Genomic DNA, 25568 nt, shown 5'->3' with positions numbered 1-25568 from the left:
CATATGTCACTAGGATCATAAAGGGTGTACAAGTCTCTACTTGACACCAAACGCTCACCCGACACTTCCACCTGAACTACTCTTTTCAGGTGAGTTCATACCCCTCAATGAACCTTTTGAAATGTTTTTACGTGTTTTAGGGGGGGATACAAGTATAAATTATACAAGTTTTTATTATTAAATCATATATGATTCACGAATTATCATCAAAAAGGGATTTTGTACACTTTTAACTGCTTTCCAATAAAACTGTGTTAGTTGATTATCAAATGCATTTTAAGATTTATTTGTTATTAAACTACTTTTAAAACTGTGTTTAAATTACTTTTCTTTTTAAAAATATATCTACACTAATATATTTATATAAGTAAGACTTGAAGGACTTAGGACCGATAGCTCGCCTTATTTCCTGTTCTTGTTTGATATGGTCCTAGGGTATCTGTTATCCGTCCGACTGTCGTTGATTTCTTAGTTATATATCATATATTAGTGTCAGATACGAAAGTCTTCATACCATACAATACCTTTGTTATTCAAAGGCCGGAAATCATACACTCTAGTTAGCTATAATAGGTATAGCTACGACTACTACTTGTTACCTCTACTACTGCTATACTCACAATAACGGCTATTACGACAAGTTAATACACGTATAAGATAACACTCTAAGAACTATACAAAAGATTACTATACTATAATACCGAAGAATACACGAATCCAGGGTATAACACACTATATCTCTATAAGACACTCTACCACGCTTACACTATGTGACCAGGGCTTTCCGGATGGAAGGCATCACTACACGTATAGATCTATACGGGAAAGACACTATTACATCCCGACTGCTAGCTACAGTTTGAGCCGACTAGACTCAGGAGTGGCACTACATCACTACACTACGCATGACCGGGAAGGTCATCGGGTTCTCTATTACTACATCAGTCTGGTCACCTGAGGGGTTACCCCCTTTATCCAACATAATACACTAAGACTTAATTCTAAGCTAACATCCCGAAGTAAGTAAATAACTATTACTAATGGAAGTTTGCACCACTACTACTGATAATAGGCATAACTTCTCCTCATCTATGTTACTCACACAAGAATTGTTACTGTACTTTTACGACTGAAGGTTTTCAATGAAAATACCTACACACAACTCAAAGGAGTTAACTTACAAAGTACTTTTCTCGAAAATATAGGATTTTCTAGGGATTTCTACTACTTATAAACATAAATTTTTAGTTTTTATTCGATAAGTTGGAAACACTTTTATACAACAAAGTCACTAAATTCTTATGAACTCACCAGCTTTATGCTGATACTCGTTTTCAAAATAACTTGTATCCTCAGGTCAAAGATAGACAGGTACTGGTGCAGCATTTTGGAGAAGATGGAGCATACAAGACCCATCTCTAAATTTTGAATTATTTTTGGTGTCTATTGAAACTTTACGCTTGTAACTAAATTTACTATGTAAATGAAATGGTTGTTGCCTCTTGTTTGTACTATTATGCAATTGTTATGATACTGTACATGACGTCCTCCACCCCGGAACGTATTCCGCCGTTATCGGTTTCGGGGTGTGACACAATCGACCAGGACCTTAAAACTTAATTACTTCAGAAAGCTCTAAAAAAATGTTAGATTGTCTTCTATGTATCTTCACAAGCAGGGTAGAGCTCTTCAAATTTAGGAATTGTCCAGGACAAATCAAAAAATTAAAGATCTGAAAAGAAATAAGGAAAAACAAACAACCTAGATCTTACCCTCTATCACCCAATCTTTAGACGGAGAAAGATCCTGGCGAAGAAAAGAAATGTTGACAAAGAAATATCGCTTGTTCCAATCATGGTTTGTTGGGGAAATTTTCAAAACCAAATAACTCGTTAAATTTTTTATCTTAAGAACAATGTGACAATACCTTAAAGTCTAAATGTTATAAACACTCACAATCTCGGATAACCAAACATTTGTAGCTTCAAACTCATTGAGATGGTGAATCCAAAATAGGATACGCTTATAACCGATATAACTTGAGAATAAGCAAATCTAGTGATTTCAGAGAACTCAGAGATCAATGGTGGAAAGGGAAATAACAATACAATTGAAAAGGTAAATTCATAAAAATAGGTCCACATAGGGGAAAGGTAATCTGATCTCAATAGTGATTCAAGAACCCTTAAAATAGTGCCTAAAGGAAACTTACCTAATGAGTAAAGTAGCTCAATGTCAGCATTACAGAAAGTACTAATCTCACTTTCATCTCGGGGAAACATTCCCATACCAATTAAATCTTCCATAACAGGAGCATTAGACCTAGACTGAGATCGAATAAGCTTCTTCCCCATAATGAAACAAAGGGAAAACGCAAAAGAAAAAAATTCCTATGACCCCGACTAAATGGGAGTAACAACTCACACTTATATGAGGGTTTGTTCCGAAAATCCATGCCTTTAAAATTTTAAATTTCCTATGAAAACAGATGGATAGGATTAATCTTGAAAATTGAGCCATGTCACATCATAATCTGATGGGAAAGTTCACGCTTAGAAATCTTCAATCTTCCTGAATCCTAGATTAAATATTTTCGGGGGTAAATGTTGTGGGTAGAAATTTTAACTTACTACTTTTATATCTTGAACTTATACTAACATCATGGGAAAGCCCAAGATCTTGAATTTAATCAGTATCTTGGACTGTCGTTGTGTTTCTTGTAAAATCGTATGCAGGAACTTAAGGCTATACGAAAAAGGAATAGACCAAGTCAAACCACATGTGGTCAATGCCTCATGAACGTTGAAGACTCTCGTAAAATCTGGCTCAATCTAAGATCACGGAAGATCCCAAGAATGTAGGAATTGTAGTTATTATTGTTATGTACATAAAGACTAGACGATCGATGCACACACAACACTTCCACTATTACTTATTCTTTGCTTCTCTCTAAACTTGAGCATATTCACTTCAATACTAAGCCCAACTAGCACTTGCAACTTTATTTCGATTTAATATGAGTTCTATGGCATGTGATTTCATCACCTCTCGAGGTTTTATGCTGAAGATCCAAAGGATTAAGCATTTTCCTTATAATTTATTGTTTTCTTTCATTTACTTGTTATTGTTTAGTCGATAATAAGTTGCTTTTATGTTCACTTAATTGTTAATATGTTTGCTTTATTAAAATTACTAAGATATCTTTTGGTATCTTGGTATATTTTTGAGTATCTTAAAACCTATTGCAAAAATTTACTTATTAAAACACTTCGACACCATGTCCCAACTACACTCATTTACATATAAAAAATACTACACTTTAACTTAATAGCTCTTCGAGCACTATTGCTTTTTCCCCGGATCTTGGGTACAACCATGATCTTCTGCATATTTCAAAATCGTAAGCACTCCGGTTTTTATCATCTTACTAGTTTATAACCAATGAAAACCACGGTTAGAAAATTAATTAAACTTTCATAATAAAAATTTATAATTATTAATCAGTTATTTTAAATAAATCATTTTAAATAAATTGTTAACTATTAATTAAAAGATATATCAAATTTTTAAAGTTATTATAACTTCAAATTTAACATATAATTAGAAAATGTAAATTTGAAATTTTGAAGTGAGTTGTCTAATATATGTACGTGACCAATGGCATAATATTAATGAGGGTGTTGTATTAAAGTGACACTTGGCAAATGGAGATTAAAGCTATGCTTTTATTAGAATATGGATTTTAAACCTCACACCACATTTACTAACTAGGCGAATGCCCGTGCGTTGCGCAGAAACACCTATATAGTTGAAATATTTACAAATATATGTTTTTTTTAATATAACAATAACGTTGTTGTCAAATTTGATATAATAATTCGTATACTAAATTGATATAATATATTGATTATTTTGAATTATATGATAATATATACATCTATTATAACCGTATAATCTCAACGGTTTGAATGACTTCTACCCGCGAGTTACTCATGAATAAAATTAAATATAATATATGTCTTAATGTTATTTATAGTTTTTTATTATTAATTAATTTTAAAATTTATTTTCTTAACGTTTAATTTCTATCATTATAGTTATTTAAAACATCAGACATTGTTTTTTGATTTTAAAGGTAACAATATAATCATTTATATAAAGTTATTTTTAACTATTGTTATTGTAAGTTATTTTAAGCTACTTATTTGAAAACTTTTATCGATTATACAAATATCTTTTGGAAATATTTTAGTTAAATTGATATTATAATTTAGTTTTTGCATTTTGAACTACAATTTATCACTTTTAACTATTCACAAAATATTCATTGGGTTTTTTTAGTAGAACTGAAATTTATATTTAAGTTTACACTGTAATGTTATATTTAAATTAACAATTTAAGTATTTTGTTCAAACTGTTCAAAAGTTAAAGCTTTAAATTGATAATGGTTACATACAACAACATATTAAACCTATTAAATTAAGTATAATATGTTAAAAGTTAAAGACATAACTTTGTAAGTAGAAATTAAGATATTATTTTAATATTGAAATTTAGTTTATTGATGACTACACTTTAGGTTTGATATTTATTTAACCTTATTAACCAAATTATAATTATTATTAGAAAGACACTACAATTTATCACTTTTAACCATTTACAAAATGTTATTTGGGTTGTTTAAGTTAAACTAAAATTAGTTGGTCCTATAATGTTATATTAAAATTTAAAACTTAAATATTTTATACAAATTGTTCAAAAGTTGTAGCTTTAAAATGATAATGGTTTGCATCCAACAATATATTAAAACTAATAAATTAAGTGTTGGAATTATTATGTTGCGTCATGGGCTCTATCCTTAGCCCAGTTTTGGTTGCCGGTTTGGGCCTATCCAACCGTGCATGTTTTGTACTAGGGTTTAGTATTTAAGTTGCATGCATGCACTCTTTGTAGTTAACGCTTTTATTATTTTTCTCATAGAGTTTTGTAAACCCTAGCTCACCTCTATAGTGGAAGTTCTTCATCGAGCTCTGCTGAGGCGTGACTATATTTGAATCATAAGCACAACATTGATTCCATTCTGTGTTCATTACATTATTGTGTTTGTTTTTGTTTGATATTTATATATTACCTATGAAAGAACTAATCGATCTAAGTTTTATTCACAACAATTGGTATCAGAGCAAGAGACTGTGTAATTCATACACATCTCTTTTGTCGAAGAAGCTATTAGGGTTTTATTCCGCATTGATTGATATTAATTGAGCCGTCATTCCATATTGACGTATCTCATTAATCGTCGATCTAACTCTAACGATTTATTACAAGTCTGATCTTAAACAGGTAATCGATCAAACATCATTGCGATTTCAATGGATGATTCTCAAACCAATCCAATCAACATCTCCAACAGCATTGCTTCTACGACAAGGATTCTGATCTTGTATACTCAAGATTATGAAGTTTGGACGCATCACTTTGAAGATTATGTGATTGGATCGAAAGATAATGGGTACCTAATCTGGGAAGCTATCACTGTTGGCCCATTCGCTCACTCAAGCACCTCAAAGATTGTTAAAACTCAGAAGGAGTACAATAAGCTTGTGAATGATGTAAAGGACATTCCTCAAGATGAGAAGGAAAAGTTTCAATGCAACATCAAGGCCTTGAGGATGATTAGGTTTGCTTTGCAGTCAGATACGTTCTGTTTGGTGAGTTCTTGTGCTACTGCTAAAGAGATATGGGACAGATTAAAAGAATTGTATTCCACTGATGAAGATCTAGAACATTCAATTCAAACTCTTTTGCTTTTTGAATTTGGTGATTTCAAGCAGAAGCCCGAAGAGAAACTGGTTCAGGCTTTTGATCGCTTTAATCATCTCTTAAGTAAGATGATAAAGCATGGGATTGAAAGGAAGGTTATTGAACAAAAGGTTACTTTCATGAACGGTCTAAGACCCGAATGGATGGTTGTTGTATCCACTGTTAAAGCACATGAACAGTTCAAATCGTATTCTCTGGCGAAACTGGTGGAAATTTTGAAATCCCATGAAAGTGCACTGTTTAAGGAAACGAGTGTGGTTTGCAATTTGGGTTCTTTATCCCTTATCTCTAAAGGAAAAAGCTCTGTTGAAGAAGAAAAGGAATTGGATCTTACCGATTACGATCTAACTGGTGAAGAATATACCATGATTGTATCCAATCCTAGAAAACTCATTAACAGGAAATTCCCAGCCAACAAGAACCGAAATTGGTAGGGAAGTGACAGCGCTGAAAAGGTTAAGGAGGAACCAAAGATGGGGTCGAAGTCTGAAGAGTCAAAGAAAGAAGTGAAAGTTAGTAGAGACTCAGGATTTGATTGCCATTACTGTGGAGGCAAGAACCATTTTGCAAAAGACTGTATGTTGAAAAAGAAAGCAGAAAAGATATATGATGATGATGAGGAAGTGAGCCTCCTGAGACGACTGGAGGAAATCAAGAAAAGAAAGTCCACTGCTAATAATATTACTATGAATGCTTTGATTGTACAAGATATAGACAATCGTGATGAATTTTGTGGTGTGGAAGTATGGTCCACAGATTCAGAGGATGAAGAAGTCAGAAAACCCACTCATGGGAAAGCGATGCTGGTGAAAGAAGAACTTGTTGCAGGAAGGTGTTTAATGGTGACCGAAGGTGTGTCTCAAATGAGAGGATATACAACCGATGGTGGGATAAAAGGCGAGAAGGAGCGAGAGGACAGGTGTTTTGCTGCTAAACCTGTTAGTGCACAAATCAACGAATATGATGAGTTGATCAAGAAGGTATAAAATATTCTTGCTTCTCTAAATACACCTGTTACTAACTATGAAAAGGAATTAAATAACTTAAAATCTAAATTTTCAAGCATAAGTAGCAGTCTTACCTAAACACGTGTCATAAATTCTAACCTAACTGATCAAATTAGCAAGATATCGTCAAAGTGTGAGGAAAGGAGGATGTGGATTGAGCAGAAGGAGAAAGAGTTGATTAGGTCTAAGGATGATTCGATTTATTTGCAAAGAGACAATCTCAAACTTTTAAAACAACGAAATGTGTTTTGTTTGATTCCTAAAAGACGTTATTTTAATATCACTCAGTTGCATCTTGATTGTGAAATAGGAAAGAAGATACATCGCATGATTTTACCCTTTCTTGAGTTAAAGGAGGATGAAATCGATGCTGAAGCCTAAAATTGTGATAGCGTTGTATCTTCTGACGAGGTCTCTCCTGCATATAAAATTGGTCTTGACAAAATTGAATCCTACATAAACTACAAAGACCACAAGGACATACTCAAAAAATCTGTTAGATGAGAATGATAAATTGAAGTTAAGAGCCGAAACTGTACATAAATTTGACTCATTGAATGCCAAATTAAGTTCAGAAATAAAATTGATGTTGAAAATGCATCTGAACTTAATGAGGATGATGATCTGAGTGAAATCTCTGTAGAAGATTTGGTGGACTGTTCAGAATTTGTCAAGAGTGAACCTGAAACACGTAAAAATTTGATTTCTGAAAATTCAGTTGAGTTCGCTCGCTTGTCAACAGACAAGACCAAAACTCTCAAAGCAAAAGTTGTTGTGTATCAAAAGCTACAAACCACTCCAAATCAAGTCTACACGGTTCCAGGTGTCACTCCACAATAAACCACAAAATTGACAGTTATGGTGGAAGAAGACAATGCAGCCGGATGTGACCAATTCTTTTGGTCAGCACCAATAGACAACGCTGATGAGACGAAAGGCCTATCTCAGAAGACCTCATGGAGAGTGAAAGGTAGATATGTGCCGGAACCACTAAATGAGCCTGCAAGATATGATGTGCCAAGCACAAGTGGAACCAAAACATCATTGGACGAACCTGCACAAACCACCAGTGAAACATCCTCAACAAAGAGCGACAACCATGCTCCTGCTTCAAAGAAAAAGGCTAACATCCACAGAAATCCAAAACAAGTGGCTGATCAAAAACACCAACGAAATCTGAGATACAAGAAAAATCTCTTAGAAAGAAAACGGTGTTGGAGATCGCAAAATCCTCACTATGTAAGGATCGAAAGGAAGCACAAGTCTTAAGAGGAATCAAGGAACCGAAAGGGTAGTTTCAGTCCCACACCTAAAAGGAACCGAAAGGAGAGTTTCGGTCCTCAGAACAACATCAACCGAAAGGGTAGTTTCGGTCCCACACCTGAAAGGAACCGAAAGGAGAGTTTCGGTCCTCAGAACAACATCAACCGAAAGAGCAGTTTCAGTTCTCCACCCAATAGCAACCGAAATAGCGGTTTCGGTCCTCAACCTAATACCAACCGAAAGAACGGTTTCGGTCCTCAATCCAATAACAAGCAAAAGAGCGGTTTCGGTCCGCAACCATACAAGTTCAATCATACGAACAGAAGACTCAATGTCACTTCTAAATCCAACTTTTCTAATTCTAATTCTGACTCCTCAAAAGATTTAAAAGGAAAAGGAAAGCTCTATCCAGAAGATGACAGAAGTCCAAAAGAGACATGAAAGAATGATGACGTAAAAATCTCAAAACCTACGTCCAATGAACCTAAACCAACCAAAATTAAAGTTTTCACTATAAAAAGAAATGTGAAACAACTTTAGTTAAACGTACTTATTTGGTTGATATCTCTCTTACTATTCCCTGTCGTGTAAAAGGCTCACAAGGACCCAAGAAACTTTGGGTTCCTAAATCTGCTTAATATTTTGCAGGTAATCAGTGACGACCAGTTTGACGAAGAATGGTATATTGACAGTGGCTGCTCACGTCACATGACAGGAAGGAAGGAAGAACTGAGGGAGTTTCGGTCTCTCAAGGATGGTGGTATTGTGAAGTACGGCAACAACTCATTTGGTACTATCAAAGGCTATGGAATGATCACTAATGGCGATTTCTCTATAAGAAAGGTGGCTTATGTTGAAGGGCTCCAACACAACCTTATCAGTGTATCACAGCTGGTAGTTGGCACTGGATTGAAGGTATCGCTTGATGATGAAGGCTCAGAAATTGTCGAGAAGAAATCAAATAACATTCTGCTGAAATCGAAGCGAAAAGGGGAAATGTATCCTTTGAACCTCAACCCAATTCGAGGTAAACCATCAGTTTGCTTACTCACAAATGCTCACTCAGATGAAAGTTGGTTAGGGCATCGAAGACTCTATCATCTGAATTTCAAGGTATTAACAAGCTGGTTTTAGGTGATCATGTTCGAAGTCTTCCAGTTCTCAAATTTGACAAAGAACATCTTTGTGCAGCCTGTGAAATGGGAAAGCAAAGTAGGCAAAGTCATCCTTCTATTATCAACAAAAAGGTGATAGAATCATTGGAGTTGTTACATATTGATCTGTGTGGTCCCTCTTCCATTGAAAGCATTGGTGGAAACAAGTACATTCTGGTTATAGTGGACGATTTCTCTCGATTAACATGGGTATTCTTCTTGAAGCAGAAATCTAAAGCTACTCCAAAGCTTAAGCTCTTCATAAAACAGGTAGAAATTCAATTAAGGAAACTTATTCGTAATGTTAGGAGTGACAATGGCTTGGAATTCAAAAACAAAGATTTTGAAGATTTTCTTGCTGAGAAGGGAACAGCTCATAATTTCTCAGCCCCATAAACTCCACAGTAGAATGGTATCGTTGAAAGGCGAAACCGATCACTGTGTGAAGCAGCTCGAACGATGTTATGCTTCGCATCCTTGCCTTTGTATTTCTAGGCTGATGCAACAGCTACTGCTTGTTATACTCAGAACAGATCATATCTAAACAAGCGATTCTCCATCACTCCTTATGAGATCTTGAACAATCAGAAACCGAATGTGAAATTCTTTCATGTGTTCGGTTCAATATGCTTCGTCTTCAACTCCAGAGAGAGTCAAAACAAGTTTGATGCTAAGGATGATGAAGGAATATTCATAGGATACTCCCTGAATTCTAAGGCGTATAGAGTTCTGAATAAGCGCTCTAAAAAGATTAAAGAAACATACTATGTCACTTTTGACGATAGCTATGTTAAGAAGATGAAGTCAATAGGAGGTACAACGCAAGAAATCTTTCCAAAGAATGGTCAAGTTACTGCTTCTATTTCAAATCTTTTCGAGAAATATTTTCTTCTTATTGATGAGCCTCCAAAAGCAATTGATTCTGAGTCAATGGCGAAAGACAACAAGGTTGATAATCTAAAACAAATCATCGATGATGCTGCTCAAAAGATGGATGATTATCAACCCAAAGAAACCGAGAGGCCAGAAGCAAGCAAACCTTTGAATGACCATCCTAATGTTCAGGGGGAGGTTCCATCTCTTCAACACAATCAAGGTTCATCATTCTAGGGGGAGAGTGTAACGACCCATTTTTCACGTCTAAAAATTTCATTTTCAAATTAATATTTAGTACAATCATTTGCAAATAAACATTGTCCGATCAAACCATTTCATAAACATATACTATGTCTGAAAACCAAAACATGTGAACTATCAAAATATCAGAGTATAAATCCCAGAACAATCCCATGAATGCGGAAAACAATGTGTGTGTATGATGTGCCACTACCGCGCCAGCTCCTTCCCCTTCGACGAAGAGGTACCTGAAACCAAAACTGTAAACTGTAAGCACGAAGCTTAGTGAGTTCCCCCATCGTACCACATACCATACGATCACATAACATACATACTGCCAGGCTATTCTGGGGTGCCTGACTACCCGGTGCGGCCATTCTGGGGTGCCGTCCTACCCGTGTCAAGCCATTCTGGGGTGCTGACTACCCATCGGTCCTAACAACCGATCCTCGGGGACTATTTCACCCCTAATGCTAATATCATGTATATCATAACATAAACATACTATCGGACATATCTGGGGTGTTCGAACTACCCTTTGGTCCTATCAACCAAACTTGGGGACTATTCCCTCCTACTACCACTATCACATATAACATATCAGGCCAGCATATAACATATCATCACATACTGTCAGACATATCTGGGGAGTCTAACCTACCCTTCGGTCCTAACAATCGAACTCTACTACTATCACATATAACATATCATGCCAGCATATAACATATCAGGTAGTAGCAAACCTAGATGATATCACAAAGACGATCATCTAACATACAACTCCTACTGGTGGGCCGGCATTGTGGCTGTAGACCCAACGCTACTGGAAGGCAACTCACCTTAAAGTAGCTGCTGATTTGAGCGGGAAGTGACTGTCTACTACTGTTGCTACTGTTCTGGAATTCCTTCGGCTATAATTCCCATAAAACATTCAGTCAAACACTGCTAGCTGTACTTATGGTAAAATGGCCATTTTACCCTTGACCAGGTCAAATTACAAGTCAAAGTCAACTTCCAGTTGACCCGACTCGCCGATTTGGCTTGCCAACTCGTCGAGTTCCTACCCATTTGATTGTCCTCAATCCGACTCTACTCGGAGAGTTAGGCATTGACTCAACGAGTTCTCCTTCTAACTGACGTCCAAAAGTCCTTCATTCTACTTGTCGAGTTCATCTTCATCTGATGAACACGTTATGCTGAGACTTGCCGAGCTATATGAACAACTCGCCGATTCTGTTCTTGAGATAAGAAGATTGCCTTGGACTCGCCGAGTCAGGGCATTGACTCGCCGAGTCCCTCCATGGATGGGTCTAGTTTCCGACTCACTGAGTCCATCCGCGACTCACAACTCCACTCAGCAAACACGAAAAAGAGGAAAACTCGAGGACTTGCGGCTCAAATTGCCGAGTCCAATGAACGACTTGCCGATTCGTTCACATGCAATTACTATATACTCGATTCTGCTTGAATCCAGCTCATACCACACATAGATCTGGGCTCTTAAGGTAGGTTTTACACGTAAAGTTTCCAACTTTATGTGTATACATGCATAGGATCGGGATTTAAGGCTTAATAAAGGCTAACATGGTAGATCTAGTACATTCAAGCACTTTACTCCCATAAAGGCCATGGATCTGAGCTTCTGGAGCTCAACCCTGCCTAGATCTAGAGGTTAATCAGCTCATTACAACCCCTAATCCACAACCAAGCTTGGAAATGGTTCAAGAAGGACTTTAATGGTGCCCTAAGGGACTTTAAGCATAAAAACAGAAGGAAATTGAGTCATACCACAATGAATCTCTGAAATATCACCAAGATATCGGGCCCCCTTCTTCTCCTCTTGATCTACTCTGCTTCTTCTCTCAAAATCTTCAAGAATCACACCAAAACACTTCAATCTCACAAGAAAAGGGGTTAGGTCGATATAAGGAGCTCTGAGGGTGAAGGAGTCAGGCTTGGGGCGCATAAGGTTGCTTTAAATAGGGTGCAAACCCTTGAAATTAAGGTTTCATCCAGACAGCGGGGACTCGCCGAGTCCAGAATATGGACTTGCTGAGTTGCCAACTTAAGCGTGCTCAATATCCCAGCTCTACTCGGCGAGTCGGGCCTACAAATCGCCGAGTCCAAGGCTAAAAAAATGTAACTTACTTAGATAGGTCAAACATACCAGGAACCAGGTGCTCCAGAGATTCTATCGTCACAATCTTCAAGCTCCTCTGAGAATCCAATCGAAGGAGGTGACACTAATCCAGATTCTGAACCAATGTCATCCTTCGAGGGGGAGAACACCAATGTCAATGATGATGACATGCAATCTGAACTGGAAGAAGAAATCAATGCAGAATTGGATCCCTTTTGTGATCTAAATTACCCGTCGCTTATTAAATGGACCAAAGATCATCCTCAGAGTCAAATTATTGGGGAATCTTCAGAAAAGGTGTTAACTCGATCTCAAATCAAAGCGAAACAAGCTGCACTCTTTTTACAAGTAGAATTTCGTATGTTCAACTCCTTTGTTTCCAAAGTTGAACTGAAGACTGTTAATTTAGCACTTGATCACTCTAACTGGGTGCAAGCCATGCAAGATGAGTTGAATGAATTTGAAAGAAATAAAGTATGGCGTCTTATTCCAACTCCAAAGTATGCTTCAGTTGTAGGTCTCAAATGGGTGTTCAGAAACAAGATGGATAAGGAAGGGAACGTGATTCGTAACAAAGCTCGGTTGGTTGTGAAAGGCTACTGTCAGGAAGAAGGTATCGACAATGAAGAAACCTTCGCTCCCATTGCAAGATTAGAGTCCGTTCGAATCTTTCTTGCCTACGCTGCACACAAAAACTTTGAAGTCTATCAGATGGACATCAAGTGTGACTTTCTCAACGGAGAACTTGAAGAAACTGTGTACGTTGAGCAACCGCCAGGCTTTATGAACGAGAAGTATCCAGATCACTGCTACATACTTGATAAAGCGGTATATGGCCTGAAACAGGCTCCCAGAGCATGGTATGAAACTCTAACTCGGTTCTTAAAAATGTCTAAATTCAAACAAGGTTCGGTTGACCCAACCTTCTTTCAAAAGAGAGAGGGTAACCACCTTATGATAGTCCAAATTTATGTTGATGACATCATATTTGGCTCCACGAATCCCAGCTTAACAGCTGAATTCAGAAAGTTGATGGAAACTAAATTTAAAATGAGCTCAATGGGTCCAATTAACTTTTTCCTTGGTTTAAACATTAGACAGGGACCCGAAAGCTTTTTTATTAATCAGGAGGCATACACCAAGACACTATTGGCCAAATTTGGTATGACGGGGGACTCCAAAGTTAAGGTTCCAATGGCCTTTGGGACAAAGCTTACACCCTCATTGGAGAAGCCGGTTGCTGATATGACGCTCTATCGTCAAATGATTGGGTCTCTAATATATCTCACAACCAGTAGACCTGATATCATGCTTTTAGTCTGTTACTGTGCCAGATTCCAAGCTAACCCACGAGAACCTCATTTGCAAGCCGTGAAAAACATCTTTCGCTATCTAAAGCGAACCTCCTCTCTCGGTTTGTGGTATCCAGCCAATTTAGGATTTTTTGTTCAAGCGTTCTCAGACGCTAACCTAGGTGGCTGTGGCTTAGATCGTAAAAGCACTACTGGAGGATGCCAATTTCTAGACGGTAAATTGGTAAGCTGGCAATCGAGGAAACAAACTTAGGTTTCCCTCTCTACTGCAAAAGCTGAATACATCGTTGCAGTGTCATGCACATATCAAGTTGTATGGATACAAAGTCAGCTAAGAGATTACGGGCTGAACATGAAGAAAATCCCACTATATTGCGACTCTGAAAGTGCAATTAGGATTTGTCATAACCCAGTGCAACACTTAAAGACCAAACATATAGCACTGAGGTATCACTTTATCAAGGATCACGTGGAAGATGGCAACGTGGAAATTCACTTCGTAAGGATGACCGATCAACTGGTAGATATATTCACTATGGCTTTACCTGAAGCAAGCTTCAACAAGATTTTGCAAGGCCTAGGAATGATGGAAGTAGAATCAGTACCAAAATCGCCTTCGCTTCAATAAAGGTAAGAAGCGAAATAGAGCGAACTGAAATGAACCGAACGTTCGGTCTATTTCGGGTTCGGTCAATTTCGGGTGAAGCTCGACCAAGAATCGAAATGAACCGAACGTTCGGTCTATTTCGGGTTCGGTCTTTCTAAACTTGTTCGCTTCTTTTTCTTCTCAAGGTATTTTGATTGTATTACCATGTACATTTTTTTAATACTTCTTTTTATTCATAAAATTCAAAAATATTTTTCCTTTTTGTTCAATTAAATATTTTTCACAAAATACAAAAATATTTTTCGTTTTTTTTAGTGTTATTCTCAATGATGAAGATCCAAAAGGTATGATTTGTTTTTTACACACATCCTATATGTCCCTAGAAGCATGCTGTTGTATGTTGACTAAATCCTTGAAAGATTTTGAGTGAAGCCTTAATAACATGATATATACAAATCATGTTTTCCCAAGCTAGGCTGCAATATTCACTCTAATCATGAGCTACCTTACTCTACTCACATTGAGCTTAGAGTTTTCTGCTTAGTCCTTCGTTCATAGCAGAGGTACATCTGTTTCTTATACCACCTCCAACATTTTTCTTCATCATACTTCATCTCACCAATATAACCCTTGACACTCTCAGCATTTACCACTGAGGTTTATGGTTATACAAAATATGTGTTAATGATCTTAGTTTCGTGCCACTATGTACTAAGTGAAACCCACAATTCAACACCACTAATGAATTTACGGTGAATTATCATATTCAAGATCTTACTTGTTACCTACTGAAATCTCTTTTTATTTTTGAGTGATCTTTTATGAATTTGTCTAAAACCAAGGCTTTTCTTCCCCTAAAGATCCAGTTTAATTTTTATGAGATTTCTATAATTTCTTTTGTCATTATAAAATATATCCTACCTACTTGTTCAACAGATCACATTGATCTCACAAGTACTTTGTTCAGTTTCGGTCTTATATCAAGTATCGAAATCTTGAATTGAAGCGAAAGCCATCCGTTATAAGCTTTAATTTAAAAGATGCCTTTCAATACTTCTTAACAAGTACTTGATCGTTATTTAATGGGAAACCAAACAAGCTCTTTAAAGTCTCTCTTGACTTAGAAGGAAGAGATTCGTACCCAGGATCAACTGCTTCATGTCTTTTTTAGACATCACAAGTTATCCCAAAATGTTTGCTTTATTTCTTTATCTTTTACACTCCTTGCACGAAAATTTTTAATTTTCCAAAATCTCGTTCTATTAATGGTGATTTACTTGTTCCAGCTTCGTTTCATCAAGTATTTTAATGCTCGATAAAGTTAATAACCAATGACGGTTCATGTGGAATATGGGCTGTCGATTGGGACAAAGTTAAGGGTGACTCAGCAGCTATCCAATCGTCTTGACGATTTGAAAAAGCGATTCTTATGGAATGGAGTGCAAAAAGGAAACGTCCTTTCTCTTTCCTGCGTCATCATCGGGTATGACAACTGCACATCCGTCAAGTCAGTCGCTCTTTTTGAAATAATCCAAGATATCAGCCAGATTTTTCTCTCTCCTCCTGTACGTATAAAAGGTTTTGGCACGCTGATCTCTATCCTTTTATCACTCACAAAAATATCTCAAAGACCAAATGCGATTTATCTCACTGTTCATCATCTTCTCCAAGCTTCTACAATGGCAGATTCTTTTTCAGTTCATGATACCTCTGTTCACCAACCCTTTCTCACCATCAAACCTCAACAAAACTTGATCATCGATCTTACTCCCTTCATCTATGAACCCTACGTGCTCTATGTTGTCGAGTGCCTCAAATACTCGCCTCTCGTAGACGCTCTGACCAAAGTTGAAGTTGTTCCCATGTCTTGCCTCTCACTCATCTACTCCACTACATATTACGACAAAACTATTGAAAGGATTCACTTTGAAGTCCACAACGAGAAGACTTCTATCTCCAAGCACCGCTTATGTGCCCTAATTCGTCTTTCTCAAGAACAAACCCTGGTAAAACCTGAATCCATCACTACTGGTCAACTATTCTCTATGTTTTATCAAATGGGGTATACTAAAACCCTCACCACCATTACCAAGTTCAAGAAGTCTTGCCTTCCTCCTCAATGGAATGGCCTTTTCACTCTGTTGTTCAAAGGACTCTCTGAGCGAAGCGCCGGCTCAGATGGAGCGAGCAAGTCTTTTATGACTGTGCATTATGGTCTGTACCATGGGATCGATTTGGATTATGGAACCATTATCTAGAAACAACTGGTTCAAAGCTTGGTCTCTTCGTCAAGACACTCAGAGATCTCATGTGGGCGATATTGGTCTATAATCACTAAGTGGGCAATGGATCGTCTTCACGTTCCAATCATGGCGGATTCTCTCCTCTCCTCCATCGCCACTTTTTACACAACCAAGATAATCGTCATAGATCCCACCAAGTACTCCTTCATTGGATTCGTTCCTGAAACCATGCTCGTTTGTGTCTCTGCAACGAGTAATGTTCTACAACAATACAGGAAGATTCCGTCTTCGGGTCCAAGGGAGCTTACGCCAGCCATGGTTCGCTCCATTGAAGAGGCTGACAAGCCAGCGAAAAGGGGGAAAGAAAACTGACACCCAGAAAGAGATGCAAGTTTCCAAACCAACCAAGGGGCAAACCCCTAAGAAGCGAAAGTCTGACAAGACGGCTCCATCATAGCCTCAACCAAAGAAGCAAAAGAAGCCCGCTATGAAACTTATACTCCAATCTTCCAGTGATTCAGACTCAGAGTATGTTCCTCCCAAACATAAATATGCTCCTCCTTCAGAATCTGAGAGCGAAAGCTATGATGATGAGGCTTCGGGTCGTGGTGACACCCCGCCTCGCCCCCTACCCCAGAAATTCCAGTTCGCTCCCAAACTCCTTCTCCTCCCCCTGTTACTATCCCAGTGTCCATCCCTCCAATATTTCCTATCCCCACCACTCAACCATTCACCATTATTCCCATCCCGACTCCTATATTCACAGACACTACCACCACTACCACTACCACCGGGGCTCATTCTACAACTCCCACTCCAACTGTTACAGCCGAACCACCAGTAACAACCGAACCTCCAACCACTACCAAACCCTTATCTCCTACTCCATCTACTGATACCACCCCAGTTCTAGCCGGTGAGGACTTGGAATTTGATTCAACCTATTTTAGTCCTTACCGTGTACAGAGTGATGAAGATGATGATGAGCCTGTTACCAAGCGTCATCTCAAAGCAGTCAACGACAAACTCGATCAACTGCTTTCCTCCTCTTCCTCTAGGGCTTACTCAGATACTGCTCTCAAGGCAATGTTCTCCTCTGTTGGTGAAGAACATAATGCCTCCCGTACTGCTGCAGCTAAGGCTATAGACGCCTCCACTTCCTAATGCCAGAAAGCCTCCCTTGCTATTGACGCTTCCACCAAGGAATGCAAAGAAGTGACCGCAAAAGTCGATAAACTAATTTCTGAGGCTCGCCTATTTTTAGACTCTTTGCAGGAGGCTGCTCAGAAGAATTCTCAAACTGTTAATGCTTCGGTGGATAATCTTCAACGTTCTCTTCAAACTGAACGGTCCAACCTTGAAGCTGCATGCCAAGCAATCGAAGCTGCCAACGAAACTCTGCATGCAAATGTTAATGATCGCCTGACCCAACTGGAGGCTGAGTTGGCTGTAGAGAATCATATCATGGATGAGCTTGACAGAAGAACCTCTCAGCTGAAGATGCAGAATCTCAAGCTTCGTATTGCCACTGCTGAGCTCCATGATGTCAAATCTGAAAGAGAGGTTATACGCAGTTTTGCTAGCGATGTCCACTCTATTTTACTTCATCTTCTTGAAGCCCATGATCCCATCATCACCATTACTATCCGACGGCACTTGGCTGACAAACTCAGGCCAGCCTTGGACATCCTTAGTCGTATTGAGGGTGTTCCGGTGACCGGTGTCCAGCCGAAACAAGGGGGAGAGAAGGCAAAAACTCAACCTCCTCCTGCACCGAAACCATCTACTGAACCGAAGGTTAATGAAGCTTCGGTCAGTAATAAAGACTAGAAGAAGAAGAAAATTGGGGAGGATGACACTGATAATGAAGATGATGTCTATGTTGAGAATCCCGAAAAGCCTTTTTAGAAGACAAAATCTTCTGATAAAGAGCTAGCAGAAAAGTTCAACAAACAACAGGCTGAGCTTGAGCAAAAGCAAAAGGAAAAGGAGCTCCTAGAAAAGAAGAAGTCCATTTTTCCTGACTGGACTCTAGATTCGCTTCAAAGGTGTGTCATTGATGAGCCAAGCACACTTTGGCTTGAGCCTGTGATGTTGTTTGGGCTTGATAACTCCAAGGATGCATAGTTTGACATGTCGATCATGTGAAAGGCAATCATCTTTCATTGCTCCAACTCGACTGTTGCCATCCCGTCTCCAGACCCAAAGGTGGATAGGGATCTGTTGGAGTTCTACTTAGAGTTTGCTCAACCCCAGTACTTGACCTGGAGTTCGAATAAAATTACGACTGTCAAGGTTTTGAAGCCCTACTCAGCAGGGAAGTTTATTAATGTTAAATTCAAAGTGACTCGAGACACTGAAGGCTCAGTTCATAACTTCACCCTTGCTGATCTACCGAACCTCAATCCCCACGACTGGATACTCCTCAACAATATCTTACTGTCAAATCCACAAGAGCATCAGCCTATTATTGACCATGTCAAGCGAATTCTTTTGTGCTACATTCACGAGGTAGCGAAGATGGACAAAGAGATTGCTTCTGCCATTCACAAGCAAACCACGATCAAAACTATGGGCAGAGTAGGCAAGGTTAATTCAATGGTCAAGGGCAACATTGATTCGAAGTACCACATTGTGATGTTCATCAGGGGCGAAGGACATAAATGTCTGTTCGCTCTTGTTGACAAACACCTCTTCTCAACTGCTTTCTTGGAGCACATTTTGGAGATTATTCAAAGGTGTGATCAGAACACTGCAGCTGACAAGAAGTTGTTCACTGATATGCTGAGGTGGTATATCCAATTTCGGCAGACACTTCTTGCGATAATCCCTCGGCTGTTCAAGCTGGTAAAGACCGTGAAGCCAACATAGAAGAAATAATCTCTCGCCTCATTTGACGCAAAGGGGGAGATTGTTGGGATTATTATGTTGCGTCATGGGCTCGGTCCTTAGCCTAGTTTTGGTTGTCGGTTTGGGCCTGTCCAACCGTGCATGTTTTATACTAGGGTTTAGTATTTAAGCTGCATGCATGCAGTCTTTGTAGTTAACGCTTTTATTATTTTTCTCATAGAGTTTTGTAAACCCTAGCTCACCTCTACAGTGGAAGTTCTTCATCGAGCACTGCTGAGGCGTGACTATATTTGAATCATAAGCACAACATTGATTCCATTATGTGTTCATTACATTATTGTGTTTGTTTTTGTTTGATCTTTATATTTTACCTGTGAAAGATCTAATCGATCTAAGTTTTATTCACAACATTAAGTATAATAAGTAAAAAGTTTTATATATATATATAACTTTATAAGTAGAAGTAAATATATTCTTTTACTATTGAAATTTAGTTTATATATGATTACACTTTAGATTTGATATTTATTTAATCTTATTAACGAACTTATAATCATTATTAGAAAGAAATTGAAAAGTCATGGGAGTTTCAAATGAATGTGGTGAAAATAAAAAATGCATGGGAGTTTCAAATGAATGTGGTGAAAGAAAATTATTTATTTATAATATAGTATGATGATATGATGATTTGGTTATGAAATCAGTTTGTTAATTTTTGTCCAAAACATATACAATTCCATTTAATTCGATAATCTCATAACTAACATTTTTTTTGTCCAAGAATAGCAACATATACATTGAATCTATTATTAAATTTGAACCAGCCCCACTTGCGAACATTACATCAATATCCCTCAAATCTGATCAATTTAAGCTAAACATAGGCCTCTTAAAATCAAAACCTCTTATCAATAACACAAGTTACATTTACATTGGGTAAGAAATAGTTTATGGGAAAAAATTAGTCATTATTATTTGAGAAATTAAACATAAATTGAGAGTGTTGCATGCTTATAGTTTGTAATCAAGACAAATACAACTCATTCCTCAGCGATTTGCACAATTTTCTTTCCCACATTCCTCCATTGGAAGAGACCTATAAAAGCATATGGAATAATCTCAATTCCATATGAAATATTCTCAAGCACACATAATTTTCCAACACAAACATAATTAGTTGTTGTCGACATGAAGTCCTTGATTTCATTTAAAGAAAAATCTGTACTCAAAAACCCTTTAATAATAATTCGCTTGTAGATGACATCTATCATGTTTAGTGTAGCTCGTTTTCCTAAATTTGTGTAGTCTGAAATTGCACCATATACGGCAACTCTTCCATAAGTGTTCATATTGGCAACAACAGCCTCAAGCATATCTCCTCCTACATTGTCAAAGTATATGTCTATACCATTTGGGAAGTACCTATTCAAGAACATTTACACCATCTACAAATAAGAAAACTTAAATGGTAACATCAAATTAAAATGTGTAAAGGCTAAAAATATGTGTTACATCACATGTTGTTGCTACATAAATAAATTATAATGAGTCTGAATTTAAGTTAGATCTTAAGAGTTATGGTTTTCATATATTTTCACTAAATAAAAGTTACATATGTGTAAATTGATAACTTGAAATCTATGTTGCTTCTAACCTTCGAAGAGTAGAGATTAAATCTGTTTCTTCTTTGTAGTTGAAAGCATCATCGAACTTAAGCTTTCCTTTGAGCAAGTCTCCCTAAATTCAAAAAACAAAAATAAAATAAAATTATACTCCAAGACTCAATTATTATTCATTTACAGGAGCATTTAATGAAAAGGTGAGAGTAAATGGCATGCGTTAAAACATATAAAACCTTTTCTTTGGTTCCTGCACAACCAACAACATAACAACCAAACAATTTTGCGTATTGTCCAACCAAATTGGCAACAGATCCAGCGGCTGCAGAAACGAACACCTTTTCTCCTTTCTTAGGTCTACATATTTGGAAAAAACCTCCATATGCTATGAGCCCGCTAGTTCCTACAATTGAAAATCATCCAATGTAGCAAATTAAATAATAACATGTACATATACGTGTTGAGTTTAGATATAAATTATAGACTAAGAGAACCTACCAATAACACTAATATGATAAGACAAAGGAAATTCCATGGCTTCTAATTTCCATAACATGTTTCCACCTTTCACAATCGTATATTCTGTGACAACCCAAGTTTCCCCGTTACATTTCCCCGTTACCGTTAACGGAATATTCCACTGTATAAAAGTTCCGTTAATTAGAGGGCGTCAATTTAATAAACATTTCATTTGGTTACCTTTAACATGCCGTTAAGTCGTGATAAAAGGAAATAATAACACGGGACACACATTTCCATTTATTTGGAAAATGTTAAGTTTTATTATTACGACCACTAAATCGGGTGCGACCAAAAGTCCCGTTTAACGGCAGTATTGGGTAGAATTCCACTAAGCCCCGACCCAGAACCCTATATAAGGGTGAGTGGAGCCCATAGGAGACTTTTTACGCTCTCTCTCTATACTCTCTCTCTAGACTCGTTTTCGCCCCGAATCCGCAACCAAACGCTTCCAAATTGTAAGTCCGCTTACCCTAGCTTATTCTAAACATATTGATTGGTGTTTATAGCCCAAAATTCGGACTTAGAGGTAATGGAAAAGGAGTTTACGGCCTAAGCTCCTCCTTAGGCCGTAAACACCTAAAATGAGGCCAAAATGACCCAAACTTGTCCCTAATGGCTAGGAAATAAATTGAGGTATTAGCCTAGGAGTGTTTAAACATTAAAACTCATGGAATTAGGGGGTAAAAGAGAGTTTACGGCCCAAGCACAAGCTTAGGCCGTAAACCCCTCAAAACCTTGTTAAAATGCCTCCAAAACACTCCTAACCCACACTAGGGCTTAACACATAAATTTAGGGCTTATTCATTTGGGTTTTGATCACTTAAACACATCAAAATGAAGGATAAAAATGAGTTTACGGCCCAGGTCTATACCAAGGCCGTAAACTCCCCAAAACATGCCCAAAATGTGGTTTTTGCCCCCCAAATGACCTTAGGCTATTTCTATAAAATGCTAGGAAGGATTTAAGGACTTAAACTCATGAAATGGTAAGGTAAAAAAGAGTTTACGGCCCAAGCAAGTGTCTAGGCCGTAAACTCCCCAAAACACATCCAAATGTTAGATTTAATCCCCAAAAATAGCATCACACTTCATTAGAAATTGCTAGAAAGGTAATAGGGGCTTAAAACTTCACTTAACTCAAGGATTGAGAGTTTACGGCCGTAAACTCCCATAGGAGTGTCTCTAGGCCGTAAACTCCTATAAAGTGCCCTTAGAAGCCTTAAACCCATTCATGCCTTTTAGGAAAAGTGCTTGGAATAATTCTATGATGCTAGTAGAAGCTTTAAACACCCTAGAACCCATCACCATGAGTTTACGGCCGTAAACTCATGGTGAGATGTCCCTGGGCCGTAAACTCAACATTGGGAGTGTACTCTTGGATAGTAAACTCCATTCCTTAGCCATACACACCCTTAAACGCTACCCGGGACACCCAAACACTTAGCCAAAGTGTTTTCTGCTCCTATGAGAGCGTATATGTGTTTAATTAGTATTATATATGCTAATTGTATGTGAACATATGTTATCATATGTTAAATAGGTCATTGTGTGTGATCGAGTCCTTGCGTGACACCGAACACCCAAACGGCACTTTCGTCGGACCTACTTACACCAGGTGAGTTCATACCCCTGAATGAACCTTTTAAATGTTTTTACATGTTTTATAGGGGGGAATACAAGTTAAACATGCAAGTTATCATATCAATCACATGTGATTGATAACCCGCATGCACAAGATTTTACCACTGTACACTGTTTTACCAAGTATGACACTATAAATGGCTTTCAAAAAGGGTTTTTCACTTGTTCAAGTTCTTACTTTTATTGCTTATCAAAGATCCATTTTCAAACTGATTTATAAAAGATTCCCAAAGATTTCTAAAGGCTTTCACACTTATTTTATCAAAGGATACAAATGCGATTTTCCTGAATAATAAGGTTTTCCAAAGTTTTCATGAATGCTTTCGCTTGTTAGTTACTGCTGCTTCACTTTTATTTATTTGAAATTTCTATTCGATAATGCTTTCACTTTGCGATACGCTTATACCAGATTTTGTCTGTATATCGCTTATACTAGTAGCCTCTTATACTTGATAGACGTTCTTACTTCACTTATTGTCGTCTCTGCTTCGTAATACACTTATACTTGGTACACTTATACCTCACGATTCAATTATCCCACCCTGTACGCTTATACTTCACGTCTCGGATGATCCACTGTACGCTTATACTTTACATCTTGGATGATCCACTGTACGCTTATACTTCACGTCTCGGATGATCCACTGTACGCTTATACTTCACGACTCGGATATTTCACTGTACGCTTATACTTCACGACTCGGATATTTCACTGTACACTTATACTTCACTGTATGATTCCACTTAATACACACTCAAGCGTAGTTAGATGTATGTTTATGCTTGTATAGATGTATATAAATAATGATTGAAGGACTTAGGAAGGCTTGTCCGCCCTATTTCCTTTTCTTCGTTGAGATGTGGTCTGGTGGGATCGGATGTCCATCTGAAAGTCGTTCGATTCATTAGTATTATATATTATGTACACGAGCATAGAAATACGAGTTTTCTTCAGTCAATTCAGTTAAGAGTCTCTACCTCTAGGTCAGCACTTACATTAGAAACCCACTACCCACTGTTTGGGAGTCATTACCCACTATTTGGGATGCATCTTCGGGACACGGCCTTCTCCGCCGTCTAGTTGGTAACCAGAGTCTCCTGTAGGGAGAGCGGACATTGTGTGTATAGATCTATACAGGATTGACACCCCCGCACCCTGACTGCTAGCTACATTCCACGGCTCACCGAGCCAAGGGGTGACAAATGTCACATTATATAGACGCTTGTAGGGCGTCTGGTACTCTAGTGTCGGTTAGTATGGTTACGAGTATCCCGGGTTACCTTATAATTCATTGGCTTTAAGGTAACGGTATTTCGCCAGCTATTTTACACTGTATGCTGGTAATTCATTTTCAGAGTCACACTGTTTTGACCTTACAAGACGTATCTTTCATTTGATACTGTATGGGGTCTGTCTCCTCTGTTTTGACCCTACAAGACGTATTCTTCATCTGATGCTGTCTGGGGTCTATATCCACTGTATTCACAGAATTCACTGTATTCACTGTGTTCACTGTTTTAGACCTCGCCAGACGTATCTTTCATTTGATATTTTATGTGGTCCGTATTCATTGTATTGGACCTTACTAGTTGTACCTTGCATTTGGTATCTTCTGGGGTCTGTGTCTTCACTTGTTAGACTGAATCAGGCGTGTCGTTCGTTTGATACTTTCCTGGAGTCTATGGTTCCTTGCCTTAGTCAGCAGTCCTCACTGCTGAGGCATATGATATTCCCTGATGTCGTTTGCTTTCCTCAATAATCAAATTCAGTATTTTGATAATGATAGCAACTTAGGGAAAACTACTTTTTACCACACATCACTGCCAGTCTTAGTAGAAGGCTGCTTTATTTAAAGAAAATATAGGATTTTCTGGAAAGGACTCTAATACACTGAAATCTCTTAAACTATTACTTTATTAAGTTATTTGAATGAAATGTCACTAAATGCTTATGAACTCACCAGCATTTGTAAAAATGCTGATACTCGCTTTTCAAATAACTTGTATTCTCAGGTTAGCATTAGACAGGTACATCCCCGGAGCTGTTGATGATGATAGCTTAGTACCATGCTGTATTTATTCTATTACTTGTATTACTTTGATACCTTGTAAAGTAACCATGTAAAATTTTTCTATTAATGCAATGTTTTGTTGTACTTTGATTACTATAATGCATGTGTTGTGATACATGACATGACGTCAACCACCCTAGAACGTTTCCGCCATTCCGGTTTTGGGGTGTGACATATTCTGACCAATCCAGCAATCC

The 25568-nt window shown here is 37.8% G+C and overlaps 1 protein-coding gene across 1 annotated transcript in view; it reads right to left on the bottom strand.

Moving 5' to 3' along the window:
* Window positions 1-20408: 20408 nt before the first annotated feature.
* LOC111894817 (2-alkenal reductase (NADP(+)-dependent)) overlaps window positions 20409-25568 on the bottom strand; it is a 37568-nt gene continuing 32408 nt past the window's right edge. Inside the window, exons 2-5 of the mRNA XM_023890912.3 lie at window positions 21635-21776; window positions 21373-21539; window positions 21172-21254; window positions 20409-20939 (exon numbers count right to left, since the gene is read on the bottom strand). Coding sequence (XP_023746680.1) covers window positions 20558-20939; window positions 21172-21254; window positions 21373-21539; window positions 21635-21776 — 774 coding nt within the window. The 3' untranslated portion in view covers window positions 20409-20557. The remainder of the gene's footprint in view (window positions 20940-21171; window positions 21255-21372; window positions 21540-21634; window positions 21777-25568) is intronic.

Source organism: Lactuca sativa, chromosome 8 (genome assembly GCF_002870075.4).
Source record: "Lactuca sativa cultivar Salinas chromosome 8, Lsat_Salinas_v11, whole genome shotgun sequence".
Lineage (NCBI taxonomy): Eukaryota > Viridiplantae > Streptophyta > Magnoliopsida > Asterales > Asteraceae > Lactuca > Lactuca sativa.
This window is presented reverse-complemented; position numbering and strand designations above follow the sequence as displayed.